The sequence below is a fragment of the Microcaecilia unicolor genome, chromosome 1 (assembly GCF_901765095.1).
Source record: "Microcaecilia unicolor chromosome 1, aMicUni1.1, whole genome shotgun sequence".
In the NCBI taxonomy this organism is placed as follows: Eukaryota; Metazoa; Chordata; class Amphibia; order Gymnophiona; family Siphonopidae; genus Microcaecilia; species Microcaecilia unicolor.
This window is the reverse complement of record NC_044031.1, coordinates 553,780,261-553,795,652: the sequence shown is the minus strand read 5'-3', so window position 1 is coordinate 553,795,652 and position 15,392 is coordinate 553,780,261. Positions and strand designations below refer to the sequence as shown.

The 15,392-nt window shown below is 41.7% G+C and overlaps 1 protein-coding gene across 1 annotated transcript in view; it reads left to right on the top strand.

Moving 5' to 3' along the window:
* UBR5 (ubiquitin protein ligase E3 component n-recognin 5) overlaps positions 1-15,392 on the top strand; it is a 651,214-nt gene that overhangs the window by 155,253 nt on the left and 480,569 nt on the right. Inside the window, 2 exon segments of the mRNA XM_030189847.1 lie at positions 4,850-4,967; positions 12,827-13,011. Coding sequence (XP_030045707.1) covers positions 4,850-4,967; positions 12,827-13,011 — 303 coding nt within the window.

The following is a 15,392-nucleotide window of genomic DNA, read 5'->3' as shown; positions in this document are numbered from 1 at the left end:
TAAAAACTAAGAAATGCAATTTTTGATAGGAAAGCACAAACCAAAAAAAAAAAATGCACACTGAAGAAATAACTAAACAAATATGATACCATTCATACTAAAACAAAAAATAATTATAATGCTGCATTATAAAGTTGAACATCCTTTATATCTGTTTGATTTTCTTCCCCCTTTTCATGTGATGTTATCTATTTAAAGTCCTAACCTTTTGCAGCTGAGCCTTTCAGCTTTTTTTCAACCATTTTTCTCATTTTCTCATAGTTATCCTTTTGAAAATTAAATACTGCTACAGTAGATTTCCTTATTGAGTGCACCCCATTTAAGTCAAATTTGATCATGTTATGATCACTGTTTCCCAGCCTCTTGTACTAATTCCTGTATTCCAGCAAAGACTAGATCTAAAATAGCTCTCTTTCTTGTTGGGTCCTGAACTAGTTGCTTCAAGAAGCAGTCATTTATTACATCTAGGAATTTACCTCTCAAGCACTCCCTGATGTTGCATTTAACCAATCAATATTGGGGTAATTGGAATCACCCATTATACTGGTGCCAAATGTGCTTGCTTTTCTAATTTCTGTTAACATATCTTGATCTCTGTGATTGGTCTGGCCTGGTGGACGGTAGTATAGCCCTATGCGTATATTCTTTCTCTTAGCACATATAAACAATCTGCAACGAGTGTGTAGTTATAACAAAGAAACTATCAAACACATCACTCCAATATAGTGTCACACTGGGGACTCAGATCTGAAGGATAAAATATATTAATTTTTTAAAAAATAGCCTCAGTGTAAAAAAGCAGTACCCACTGGGTATGTTGGTGTGAGAATTGCACCCACCTATAACTCCCTTCCAGGAGCTGGTCCCCAAAGGTAAAGGTAGATCAGCTAAACCATGATATGTACCGTAAATTCATTCTCAGCTCACCCCAGGCAGAAAAGTCCCAAGACTCTCTCCCTACTTCCCTCACCAGCTCCCTCATCAGTGTGCTGCACCAGTTTAGACACAGACTAACATCTGCTGGAGACTGAAAAATAACAGACAAGGCCCTCTGATACACCAGTGTATATAGCGAGGATGATGTCAACCTAAAGGCCTGTTCTCTCTTTCCATCTATTGGTTGGGAAGCATAACCCATGTGTCTGGACTGGTGGCAGGAAGAAAAGAAAATTATTACATTTTTTTTGAACCACAGAACAATCTATAATTTTGAGTAGTGATAAGACCTCCCAGAGCACTGAAGAAAATGAATGTTTTCCCATGGAGCAAACAATAAATAAATTAAATAAATAATTTAATGTACCATTTGGGACCTTTGCTTAAAACAGCTCAGTGTGACCATTTAGGACAAAAACAGTGACACAGTGTTCATCTTTTAGATGCTATCCTGTACATAATCTGAATATGAAGTGTATCTGCAGTTGTCATAATAGAGCAGCAGAAATTGTAAATTAAGAGGTCCTTGACACAGTTTCTTCCGTTGCGTAGTTTTCATCAGTCCAGTTATTTCTTAGCTTTCATTTTTCAGGTCCTCTCTTTTCTTGCTTAACTTGCTTCCACCCACCCAACATTCTACCCATGTAGCTGCCTGTTGCAAACCCAAGCCCTTTTTCTTCAGGCAGCCTGACTGCTATTCTTGAAAGCCCTTTAATGCAACTTCCTCTTCTTGGAGCCCCACTTTAACATCTTGATAGTACCTACAAATATGCCATTGTCAACACGTTTAACATTTTTTTTTGTTGCCTTGCAAGATGTGATTTAAGAAAAAGTCATGAAAAAGCAGGTAGGAGCGGTTGACAGGAGCATTCGAACAAAGCTGGGCAGGAACAGACTGGCGAGCACGTGGGAACAAGACAGGGTAGGAGTGGGCTGGGCAGGAGCACGCTGGCAGGAACACTGAAACAAAGCAGGGCAGGAGTGGGCTGGCAGGAACATGGAAAAACAGCAGGTCAAGAGTGAGCTGGCAGGAGCACTGGAACAAGGCAGGATAGGAACACAGAAGCCAACAGGACAGCAGGAAGCCTGTTGCCAAGGCACTGGTTGAGAGTAGAGAACTTAAATACGTAGGCAAGATGTGATGTCATCAGACAGCACCACATTGCATTGCTATAAAAAGGAAGTTCTGAGTTCTAGGCAGCAGAAAGATTCCTCAGACACGGGAGGCTGTTGGACCGTAGGAGACTAAAGGAAACAGGTGAGGGGGAGGGGGGCGGCGTGACATTTCCCTTGATGACTTAGCTGGAAAGGTGGTCAAGAAAAGTAGCTAGACTTGAGTTGTCATCCCATTTTAATTTGCTGGTGTTAAAGCTGTGCGTGGTCTAGCACTGCTATCATTGCAGTCTGTTCTTCACATTTATCCTTTTTGTAACCTTCACTCTTCTTCTCTGAACCTGTTAAAAGTTACCATTGGTAGCGGTGCTTTTAAGTCGTTGTCCCAGTGGCACTCAGTTTCAGGCTTAAGGTTGTGGAATTCGGCACCTGCTGAGCTTTCTTTGGAGTCCAACCTGTTGGAAGAAACTTAAACTTGTTTTTCTTCAGTGTATTTTGAACCTGAAACTGAGGTCCATTGGGACAACGACTTAAAAGCACCGCTACCAAAGGGAACTTTTAACATGTTCAGAGAAGCTGAGTGAAGGTTACAGAAAGGATAAATCTGTTAGTGCACCTTAGTGAAAAGGGCCCCTATGTCTTGTTTTTATGATAAATGTTTTGATGTCCTGATATATATGTAAGATATGTTTTTGTTTAGTTATATTTCATATGTATTTTGTAATCTGCCCAGAATGTAAGATGGGTGGAATATAAAAGAATAAACCATCTAAACTAATTCTGCTTCTTCAATGCCGAGCCCAGTTATGTGATCCACTTGTGTTCAGAAAATTCCTGTTACTAGGAATCATCTTCAGTTCTATGTTATAATTGCTTGGGATTATTAAATAATTTTTACTTCAGAATGTAGAGGAGTGTGGTAGCCGTGTTAGTCCACTCTTAAGGTTATCAATAGAAATCCACAGACAGAATTCCCCTTGTAGTGACATACAATCCAGAGCTGGAAAAACTGAGGAAAATCAGAAAAGATCTACAATCTATACTCCAGGACGATGAATTACTGAAAGAGATATTCCCATCCCCACCAGTACTGGCTTTCCGACAACCACCCAACTTAAAACACAAGCTAATCAGAAGTAAACTTCCATCACAGACTGAAAAGGAACAGAAGGGCACACGTCCCTGTAATTTATCCAGTTGCAAACTATGCCAAAATATTTCACAGGACCCCACAGTTACCCACAAAGGAAAGATATTCAACATAAAGGGATCTTTCACTTGCTCATCTTCCAATGTGGTATATATCATTCAGTGTAAAAAATGTAACGAAGGATGCTATATTGGAGAAACAGGCCAGATGCTTAAGACAAGATTCAATTTACATAGACATCATATGAACAATACAGCCAGTAGGGCCCCCACCACGGTGGGACAGCACTTCACAGAACCAGGACACTGTACCAGTGATTTCACAGTGAGAATACTGAAAGGTAACTTTAAAACCATACAAGAACGTAAGACCTTTGAAGTCAGAATGATTGAATATTTTAACACCCAACAGAAAGGACTTAACAAGGACCTGGGTTCCTAGCCATTATAAACCATAAAGCTGTATGTCTCTGTTGATCACCCCACCCCTCACCTATCCACACCCATCCTGTTAGAATATCAATGATATGCTTTGATGTCCCCATGCATACCTCTGACCCACCCCCATCCTCCCACCCTGTCAGACTGTCACAGTAATGCTTGAAGGTTTTCACTTATATACATTGTCAGCTAGCACATTTGCTTATTTCCGATCTGACGAAGAAGGGCAACCTTCGAAAGCTAATCAAGAAATGTATTAAGTTATGTCCAATAAAAAAGGTGGTATCTTATTTTCTTTTCCATGTTTTATTTTGTTTGATTTCTATTGATATACTTCAGAATGAAAACCACAAGAGAATTTGTAATATCTTTCAGAAAATATAGGGCTCCTTTTACTAAGCTGCTGTAGTGATTCTTATGCAGCAACTGCGGTGAAGCCCTTAGGAATTGGAGGGGCTTCATTGCATTTGCCACGCTGGGAATCACTACTGCAGCTTAGTAAAAGGAGCCCATAGTGTGTTACTTTTGTTTAAAACAGATTTCTCAGTGCCTCACTGTGCTACCTACCATAAAATTACTCAAGTATCTCTCTCCTTTGGGCATAGTTTCTATACTCTATTTCATATACTTTGGGCCATAGTAGCAGACATTAGGTATAGGTTATAAATGCTAGCTAGGAATGCTAGTATTTTCTAGTATTTAATATTTTAGTACTTTGTTGGCCTAGATAAGTATTTGTCTCTCTGACAGCTAAGAGTATAAACCAGGTAGGCCTAATAATGTAATAGCAACATTGCATGTCATTCTATAAAAAAAAGTTTGGGTTTGATTTTCCCTACCTGACTTCAGCTTCACAGATTGGTGGGTTCTGGGAATTCTAAAGAGATAGCAGTTGCAACCCAAGTTTGTATATCCCTCTGCTCAATTAGAAAACTGCTGCAGTGTTTGGGTTCTATGGAATTGTGAACAATGAATTAAAAGGAGGAAAAAGTCTGCAACTATGAATGGAAGCTTATGAAGCTGTAACCAAAAGAAACAGGAAGAAGCTTCAATACGGGAGGGAAAAGATGAATATAAGGATGTTCTTGATTAAAATTGTGTTTTGCTCTGCTTTTTTATTGGCAATGAAAACTATATATATAATTTTTTTTGTAAGCTGCGTGACCTATAACTCTATTTACCCTGTATAATAGTTACTGTTTTCCTCTAGGGGGGTGGTTCCTTTCAGTCAAAGGAAAAAGATGCTTGAGAAAGCCAGAGCAAAAAATAAGAAGCCTAAGTCTAGTGCCGGCATTTCTTCAATGCCAAATATCACTGTTGGCACACAGGTAAGCAAAGCTTAACAGTTACTAATTTTAAAGAACCTTTTGATTAAAAGGCACTATATAAAGATGTATCTTTGGAATTCTGCTAGCTAGACTTGGATTGTGTTCTGTCAGAGACAGGATGCTAGGATTCAGGGTCCTTTGATCTGACTTACACTGCACACATTTTATGTTCTTAAGTCAGCATTAAAAGACAAAATGAATATGAGTTATGGGAATTTCACTGGCAGACTGAATTAGCTTTATATAAAAAGAATGCCTTCCTTGGCACAGGGGTCTCAGACAATTGGTCTAATGGACATTTGGTGTAAAATTCATAATGGCTAATGGGTGAGTTGGTCTAAAAGACAATTGGTCTAATTGTACAGTTGGTCTACACAAAAGAGAACAGGATACTGATGTAAAAATCTGTGTAATTTTGTAAGAGAAAAACTACAGCAAGGTACAAAAAATTAAAGTGCAGATTGTGGGCAATGCCACATAGGAATTCTATAATATTATTAGAGGTTTGCTGTTCAGAAATGGACATAATATGATCTTCACTGCTTCTTTCATCATTTTTCTTTTTCTTTCGTTGCTTACCTTATTTTATACATTCCATCTGACCTTCAATATTTCTCTGCTCTTTCTGCAATTTGACAATCAATTTATAAACTCAACATGTGCTCTTCCAACCAACACTTCAGTCTTCTATGCCATGATTTCACTGTGTTCTGTGTTCTTGGTTGCCCAGGTCAACACGAGCATTGACCGACCACAGAAGTGGAAACAACAGAGGTGATCTAATTTTGCTGGTCGTGAAGAGCCCTGCAAATCTGTCCACAAACATAATTTTCATCAAACCACTGGGCGAGGTTGACAGTTTCGTCAGGAAGGCTCCCATCAAGTACAGCCAATTGAATTTCATTAGGAGGAAAAAATGCTAGTGCTGAGATTTGGCAAACCGTTATACTGAAGTTCATCTGTTGCATATTGATTTGAGAGTCCTAGGCCCTGTTTCTTCTATTTATACTTTTCCCAAAATGGAAAAAGCAAGCATTATGAATGGAATTAAAAAAGCCATAAAAAGGGGGAGAGGGGCCTGGCACCACATGGTGTACCCCCAGAAGGCACCGGCTAAAACCTAAGAAACCCAGGCTCAACTGAACCGGCAAACCTGAACAGGAGCCACTGACAGCAGAATCCTAGGAGCTTCAGGGACACTGTCCATCTACCTGTTGAGACGGAGGAAAATACTGTATGACTGGTCTGTTCACCATCCTATATCAGAGTTCAGTATTGCCCTCTATGGACATAACCTACTTGTCTCTGGACTCATCTGCTTTGATGAAAAGGAGTAAGATATTACACAATACAAAGAGAATTGCATATTATCAGCAATACCATAGGTTAAAACTGGTTTAGAAACCATGGACATGATTTCACTAACACCAAATGCTGGAAAATTCTTGCCAAAACAAATGGGCTTTAAGGTTTTTGAAAGGTGGAATTTGTGTTGTTTGACTTAAAATGCTGGAAAATACTTTAATTCTCAGAGGACAAGCAGGCTGCTTGTTCTCACGATTGGGCGACGTCCGACGGCAGCCCCAGATCGGAAGATTTTCCTAGCAACAAAGTTTGCTAGCCCCCGCGTGGATATGTGCGAACTGTGCATGCGCGACCATCTTCCCGCCTGTAGCGCGAGTGTGCTCCTCAGTCTCTTCTTTTCCGCAGCTTAGGATGGCTGTTTTCGGCAGTTCTGTGTCCCAGAGAGGCCCCCGCTACGTTTTTCGATGCTTTTCTTTACTTTTTCGCCGAGTTCCGGCATGTTTACGAATTTGCTCGTGTTCTCTCGTTTAAAAAAAAAAATTTTCCTTTATTTCTTTAGTTTTTCCCCGTAAGTTTCCTTTCTTTGTTGTGAGCGGCCATTTTGGCCGCCCGTACGGGTTTTTCCCCTTTTTGGTGTCTTGTTTTCGGTACCATCGCAAATTTTGACCTCGCTAGCGAGATTTTTCCGCCCATGTTCTCGAAGCCTACCAGCGGCTTCAAGAAGTGCACGCAGTGCAGCTGGACTATCTCGCTCACTGATAGGCACGTCTCGTGCCTTCAGTGTTTGGGGGCTGGTCATCATCCCAACGCCTGCACGCTGTGTCTTCAAATAAAAAAGAGGACCCAGGCAGCGAGATCAGCTCAGTGGAACCTGTTTTTCGGAGCCCAGTCCGGTCCTTCGACACTGACGGAGTCAGCGGTACCGAGGTCATTGCTGGTATCGATGTTGGCATCGGAGGGTGCATCGACGACCGGAGTGCAGGTGATGCTGTCCAGAGATCCCACGCTGGTAGCAGTGAGCCATTGAGTGGGTCTCCACCTGCCTCAAGGGCTCCTGCGGTACAGGCCTCCTGGGACTAACCTCCTTCGGCCCCGAGGAGATGTGTGGATTCCACGTCCTCCTCGTTGGTACCGCTGACGTGCGAGCGAAGGCAAAGAAGCGCCGTCACCGGTTACCTTCCCGTTACGGTACCGAGAGCTCCGGGACACCGAGGGAATCGGCACCCGGAAAGCGTCGACGCCGGAGGGACCGCTCACCTTCCATCCAGGAGGTGTTGATGCGCTCTGCGCCGGACAGCCAGTACCGCCTCCGCGCCCCAGACAGATTCTGTCCTCGTCACTGGTACCGGCCCCAAAGCCTTTCTCGACGGACACTCTAGACGAGCGCCTCCGAGCCATCCTTCCAGGGATTCTGTAAGGGCTGCTTCGACCATCTGTTCCAGTACTGCCGGTGCTGTCGAGAGATGTGGCGGTTGGCTCCCCACCCGTGGTGAGGACTGCGACGCCGGTACCGCTTGCAGCATCGGCGTCCGCTGCCACCCAAGTTAACTCCCTGTTGACGTTGGTGGAGGGAGCTTCGTCGCCGCTGGCGTGGGAGTCTTCTTCTCAGCACCGCCATAGAGGACATGGTTCCTTGGCGTTGAGACGGGCTCGGCTTCGGACCGAAGTTCGAGAACTGTTGTCCGATACCAAAGGTGAGGCCTCGTGGAAGGCAGAGGAAGACCCCAGATATTTCTTTGATGAGGAGTCTTGTGGTCTTCCCTCTGATCCCACTCCTTCGCCAGAGAGAAAGCTTTCTCCCCCTGAGAGTCTGTCTTTCTCGTCATTTGTCCAGGAAATGTCTACAGCCATTCCCTTCCCAGTGGTTACTGAGGATGAGCCCAGGGCTGAGATGTTCGAGGTCCTGGATTATCCTTCGCCACCTAAGGAATCGTCCACCGTTTTCCTTCATAATGTCCTGAAGCAGACATTGATGGCGAACTGGACGAAACCCTTAAGTAATCCCACTATTCCCAAAAAGATCGAGTCCCAGTATCGGATCCACGGGGACCCAGAGTTGATGAAGACCCAGTTGCCTCATGACTCTGGAGTTGTGGATCTGGCTCTCAAGAAAGTCAAGAGTACTAGGGATTACGTCTTACGCCTCGGCGCCCCCGGGACAGGAGTCTAGGACTCTGGACTCTTTTGGGAGGAAGGCCTACCATTCTGCTATGCTCGGGTCCAAGATTCAGTCCTACCGGCTCTACACGAGCATCCACATGCGGAACAATGTGAGGCAGCTGACAGACTTGGTCGATAAGCTCCCGTTGGAGCAGGCCAAGCCTTTTCAGGAGGTGGTCAGGCAGCTGAAGACGTGTTGCAAATTCCTGTCCAGGGGTGTTTACAACACTTTTGATGTTGCGTCCAGGGCCACTGCTCAAGGTATAGTGATGCGCAGACTCTCATGGCTGCGTGCCTCTGACCTGGAGAATAGAGTCCAGCAGCGGATTGCGGATGCTGCTTGCTGGGAGGATAATATTTTTGGTGCGCGGGTCGAACAGGTGGTAGAACAGCTCCACCAGCGGGACACCGCATTCGACAAGCTCTCCCACCGGATGCCTTCAGCATCTACCTCTTCAGGTAGACGTTTTTACAGGGGTCGGAAGAATGCTCCCTACGCTTATAATAAGCGCAGGTACAATCCTCCTTCCCGACAGCCTGCTCAGGCTAAGCCCTAGCGCGCTCGTTCACGTCAACAGTGTGCGCCTCAACAGGCCCCTGCAGCTCCCCAGCAAAAGCAAGGGAAAGGCTTTTGACTGGCTCCAGGCGAGCATAGCCGATATAAAAGTGTCCGTGCCGAATGATTTGCCGGTAGGAGGGAGGTTGAAGTTTTTTCACCAAAGGTGGCCTCTTGTAACCTCCGACCGGTGGGTTCTCCAAATAGTCCGGCTAGGATACTCCCTCAATTTGATCTCAAAACCTCCAAATTGCCCACCGGGAGCTCAGTCCTTCAGCTTCCAGCACAAGCAGGTACTTGCAGAGGAACTCTCCGCCCTTCTCAGTGCCAGTGTGGTCGAGCCTGTGCCACTGGGGCAAGAAGGGCTGGGATTCTATTCCAGGTACTTCCTTGTGGAAAAGAAAACGGGGGATGCGTCCCATCCTAGACCTAAGGGCCCTGAACAAATATCTGGTCCTAGAGAAGTTCAGGATGCTTTCCCTGGACACACTTCTTCCCATGATTCAGATGCTTATACTCGCATCCCGATACTGCCAGCTCACAGACAGTATCTTCGATTCCGTCTGGAAACACAGCATTTTCAGTACTGTGTGCTACCCTTTGGTCTCACCTCTGTGCCCAGGGTGTTCACAAAATACCTAAGACACATAGGCTATTCATAGCTATAGAACTAGGATCACGGGAAAATATCGTTCATGATTTAGCGAGATTTAAATTTCATCCTGTTAGATTCAAGCCAGTGAATGATTTGCTCCATTTTAGATATCAGAACAAGTTGTGCTGATGAGTCAGCTTGGTTGAAAGGTGCTAAGATCTGTATCTTATCTATATAAAGGAGAGGTGCAAATCCTAAATCAGAAATAAGTGTCACTAGAGGAGCTATAAATATGTTAGAGCCAAAGCCAATCAGTTCCGTTAACACCAAGGGATCACAGTCTCTGTAAAAGGAGGATATGATCGACAAGATCAAATGCTGAAGAAAGATAATGTACAGCAAGAGTACAGCATGATTCTTAGAACACTGTGATGACCAGCGCAATTATTGTTGCCTCTACTGTAGAAAGTTTGGAAGCTTGTCTGATATGGATGACGGGCAGAAAAGGTTATCAACATGGTCTGAGAGATGCGAAAGAACTAGAGATTCTGCCACTGTAGAGAGAAAGGGGAGGTTAGCAATTGATTGGTAGTTAGTAACATCCCTATCTGGGAGTTTTTCTTTCTGCTTAGGTCAAACTGTGGCATACTTCCAGGCTGTTGGAAATTGCCCCGAAACAAAACTACGGGTAAGAATATCCTTGACTAGTGATTGTAGAGTGGGGGATGAGGCAGCATTCAGGCCAGAGCGGCAAGGGTCATAGGGGGCAGTATTAGGTCTTATTTCCGATCTGACGAAGAAGGGCAACCTTCGAAAGCTAATCAAGAAATGTATTAAGTTATGTCCAATAAAAAAGGTATCATCTTATTTTCTTTTCCATGTTTTATTTTGTTTGATTTCTATTGATAACTAATACTGATTAAATCCTGATTCTGCTGTTTATGATCTTGGGAAGTCACTTAACCCTCCATTGCCTCAGGTACAAACTTGAATTGTAAGACCTTTGGAGACAGGTCAATACCTAGTGTATCTGAATGTAACTCACCTGAATAAAGGTGTGAACTAAATCAAAAATAAAAATAGACTATTATTTGGAATGTTCTTACTTCCATTACCTTTAAGATCTAACACTATAATTCCAAGTAGTAGTACAAATTCTGCTGGAGAGCTTCATAGTGGGATCACTTTAAATGGTCTGTAAGGGATAATTTCTCTGAACTCTGATTAATGTGTTATGTTGTTGTAATGGAAAGTACTGTATCTCAGCATATTAATTAAAAAAAAACACGTTATGAATGATTTCAGAAATTGTCAGATAAACCATGCTTTAAGCGGTGACAAAATAACTCATAAGTGTCACAAAAATGTATTGTATCACTTCAGATACTCCAAATTTCTCCGAAGTTTGAAAGCGTCTTAAAAAAATGTACATAAAAATGAGAAAGATGAAAGGCAAACATTGGGATGAAGAAAAAGGGAGTAGGGCAAGCTGGCGCTTTCCAAGCAACGAGGGAGACGTGTATATATAATTCCAAATCATTATTGGAGAACACCAAATGACTCGACACAGCTGCTGTTTTTGGCGCCAAAGAACCTGTCTTAGGAGTCTACAAGACATTAAGAACCAGATACAAACATATAATATAAACAATTAAAAATGATGAAACTATTTTGAAAAATTTGAAAAAAATCACAATATATTAGATAATGAAAGTTTCATAAAACAAAAGCATGAAAGTTGTAAAACAAAACACGCTCATTTAAATTATAACATGATGAGAGTAATAAAACTACGTATATAAACGAATAAAACTCATGTACAATAACAGGAAAACTAAGAGGGTAATGATGAGTAATAAGCTTCTTCGAATCAAATACACCAATAATATGATGTCAACAAATTGTTCATGTAACTTAGAAGATGAATACAAATAAAGTGCTAGACCACTAATCTTTTAATATAATAGAATGATGTTACCTTGTTACCTGTACAAAGGTACAGTTGAAAATCCTACATAAGGGAGAAAAAAACCCATACCAATCTCTAATGAAAATGTAGATATACAGAAACACTCATATGGGGGAAAAAAACTCATATAAGAAGAGAGAGAAAAAGGTGTACTAATACGGAGAGCGGAAAAAATGATAAACATGCATGTTGTTATGGAAAAAGAGTTCTAGGTATAGAAAATTACTGTCATAGAAATGGTTACTACCACTTAGGGGCAAGCACTTTCCAAAACATATCTAAAAGGATGTATGCAAAAAATGGATACATGAAAGAAAATGCCTAAAGAGTGCCAAGTTAATGTGCACACGATGTACTTAACTGGGAGGTATTCAGAATAGTGTAGTTAAAAAAAATTAAAGAGCCTATAATTAGAGGGTTAAGAATCTTGCCAGAACAACGTGTACAAAATCAAAAAGAGGGAGGCTTAGTACTTGGGAAAGCATCTAAGAATGTAAAAGGTATAAACAAGATAAATTGTCCACGAATGTCCTGACTTCATCTGCCGTGAAAGAGTGCTTAGCCATGAAAAATAAAACCAATAAAAAAGCCAACTTGAAAAGTAGAAAATGGATAAAGTTGTAATAAAACATTCTCTTAAAGGGTATTAAATTAAATTCTACACTATTTCAGCGCTAAAAAGTCTATAAATAAAAAGTCAATTCAAATTCAGCACTGAACGCCTATGAATGAAAGGTAATACAAACCCCACCAAGAGCGGCATCTGTGAGATAAAAAGAACCACGGCACAAAATGATGAAATTATATGGTTTGTTAAAATGTCTGTAGATGCCTCCGTTTGTCCATCTGCTTTCACTTCATTTCAGGTTGTATGTATGTATCAAGCTGATTTGTTATAGGTCTGTTACTCATAAATAGTGCGTATTGACTGGAGATAGATTGTGCAATTATAAGTGAGTGGAGGAGTGGCCTAGTGGTTAGGGTGGTGGACTTTGGTCCTGGGGAACTGTGAAACTGAGTTCAATTTCCACTTCAGGCACAGGCAGCTCCTTGTGACTCTGGGCAAGTCACTTAACCCTCCATTGCCCCATGTAAGCCGCATTGAGCCTGCCATGAGTGGGAAAGTGCGGGGTACAAATGTAACAAAAACAAAAAAAAAATAAAATAAGTGTCCGAGTACACCACTCATGAGTTAGGGCCAAGAAATATTTCAATTCTGAAATTATATCATGCAGCAGTAAATATAGTTCCTTGTTTTATTTCTAATTCAACAGGTATGCTTGCGAAATAACCCCCTCTATCATGCTGGAGCTGTAGCATTTTCCATTAGTGCTGGAATACCTAAAGTGGGTGTTTTAATGGAATCTGTATGGAACATGAATGACAGCTGTAGATTCCAACTCCGTTCACCAGAGAGCTTGAAAAACATGGAGAAAGCTAGTAAAACTACTGAGATTAAGTAAGTGTTACATAGATTTTGCTTTACTTGTAAGGATAGAATCTAAAAAAGCTTGTGTAGAGCTCTAGAACGTTCTGCTTGGCATGGTTCCCCTTGAGCAGTGATCTTCACTCCCAGTCCTGTAGGGCCACCAACAGGTCAGGTTTTCAGGATTTCTGTAATGAATATGCATGAAAGATATTCATATACAGTGGAGGTAGTAGGCATGTAAATCTTGCTCATAAATATTCATTAGGGATACCCTGAAAACCTGACTTGTTGGCAGCCCTCCAGGACTGGGAGTGAAGACTAAGGCTCTAGAAGTGTTCTGACGTGCAGAGCTCCTCCCAACATACCCAGGGTTGGACTTGGTACTGTTGTGCTTCATTATGTGCCCCCATCATGTTGGCATGAGTTTGGTACTGGGCATCATGAGTGGCTTTGGCCACATCTGTGGGCTACCAATTATCATATGCAAATGCTTAAGTTAGGGGAACATATGCCTTTGGGCAACTTTGTGACTCTTCCAGTTGCTCCTAGCTTTGCAAATTAAAAATAAAAGCCTCCTGAAAGCTAATTATGTCAGTGCACAATTAATAGGGTAATGGTGCTCAAGGATGAGAATGTGTTATTTTGATGAATTTCCATGTATAAGAGCTTAAAAAATTAATATTTTAGATATTCATGGGCAACAAAAATATTCCCTTGCAAGGCCCATTGGCCAAAATTAAATCAGCTCAAAGTTTCACATTAATTTTTAAGATTAATACTGCAACTCAAGTAGGCTGATGTATATTGCAGTGGACAGAGAAAATAGACTAGATGAGCATTGCAGTGTCAGTATTATGTCACAAGGGATGGGCAAGATGGGAGATCGCTGTAGTTACCAAACCAGATGGGTAAACTCATTTAAATGAGCAAGAGAGCCTTAAAGGGAAGTCGGATGCTAAGAGCAGATATGCCTGGAAGGATGTTTGTTCAGTGACTACTCTGAATCTGTTATTTCTTGTTTCTCTGATAACTAGCAGACAATCTTCCACACAGATGTGCAAGTGTTAAGCTGCAGTCTTCTTCCACAGCTATCACAGGAAGCCTTGGTTTCTTGCATTCAGACAGTCTTGCTTGTACCTGATCTGTTGAGGAGAATATCCAGTGAGACTTTGACCACATTTCTTTTTTTTTTTTTGACTTTCACTATTTTACATTTGCTTATTTCCTCTGTAGTTAAATTTATTGTCCCTTTTCAAGTTTATTTTTTCTTCATAGTTGCAGTCCTAAAGCAATTATATAACCATGGCTGTGCTATACAGTGTTTGATATTTATAGCCTAGTTGTTTTTCGCTTCCTTTAAGTGTGTCAAATTATTTTTCTTACTGTGGCCAAAGAGCAAGCAGGTGATGTTGGCGTGCTGTCAGACAACATCCATTACAGATTTTAATGAGGAATGCTACAAATGTCTGCGTGAAAACCATGACTTCTCTATGTGGCACGTATCTGGATATGATGGAGTGATTTGGGCCTGGCTCTAAGTCTGCCTGTTTGGAAAGAGCTCAGTGCTGAATAATGAACACAGGGAACCAACTCAGGTTGTGCTGTTGGCCAGGCCCTGTCAGTCTTTTTCTCAGTTGCTTCGGTCTTTAGTTCAAGGATAAAGTAGGGACAAATTCTGTTCACTACAGCTATGTCTTGCAATTTGAAGGACTCTACTTGGAGGTAACTAATTATCTTCATACTGAGACATTTTTGTCTCTCTATACCTTGTCAGCACATTATTTTAAGGGCTCCTGTGTGGCTAGCATTGTCCCATGCTCCAAAATAGTCACATCCAAAGGAAATTATTTTCTTTTGTTCAGAGGCTGGTCCATGCAGATCATTCAGTTGCTATTTCCTGGGCTTCAGGACTTTCATTTGCATGACCTTTGTAAACATTTAGCCCCTACAATATCAACCCCAGTTATGTTCCTTAAGATGTTTGTTCAAGATTAAACAGACTACTCATGGTCATGGAGGTCTTTGCTTCAGATATATTCAGACAAAGTTTGGGCACCATGATGCTGATGGTTGCCTCCAGCAGTCTGCTCGTGGATATTTTTAACTTGGTTGCTGGAACTGAATATGATATGGAGCTTGGTACCAGTGCTGACTTCGAGAACATGGTTGGTTTCTTCAATGTGAATAATCATTCCAGTGGTCAACCAAAACTTGATTCCTGGCAGGTTTGAAATTTCAGTTGATACCAAGCTTCTCCTTAGTATTTTTTTTGTTTCTAGACTAAATACATAAGTATTGCCACACTGGGACAGACCAGAGGTACATGGAGCCCAGCATCTTGTTTCCAAAAGTGGTCAATCCAGGCCACAAATACCTGACAAGATAAAAATAAAAAGTTCAATACATTTTAT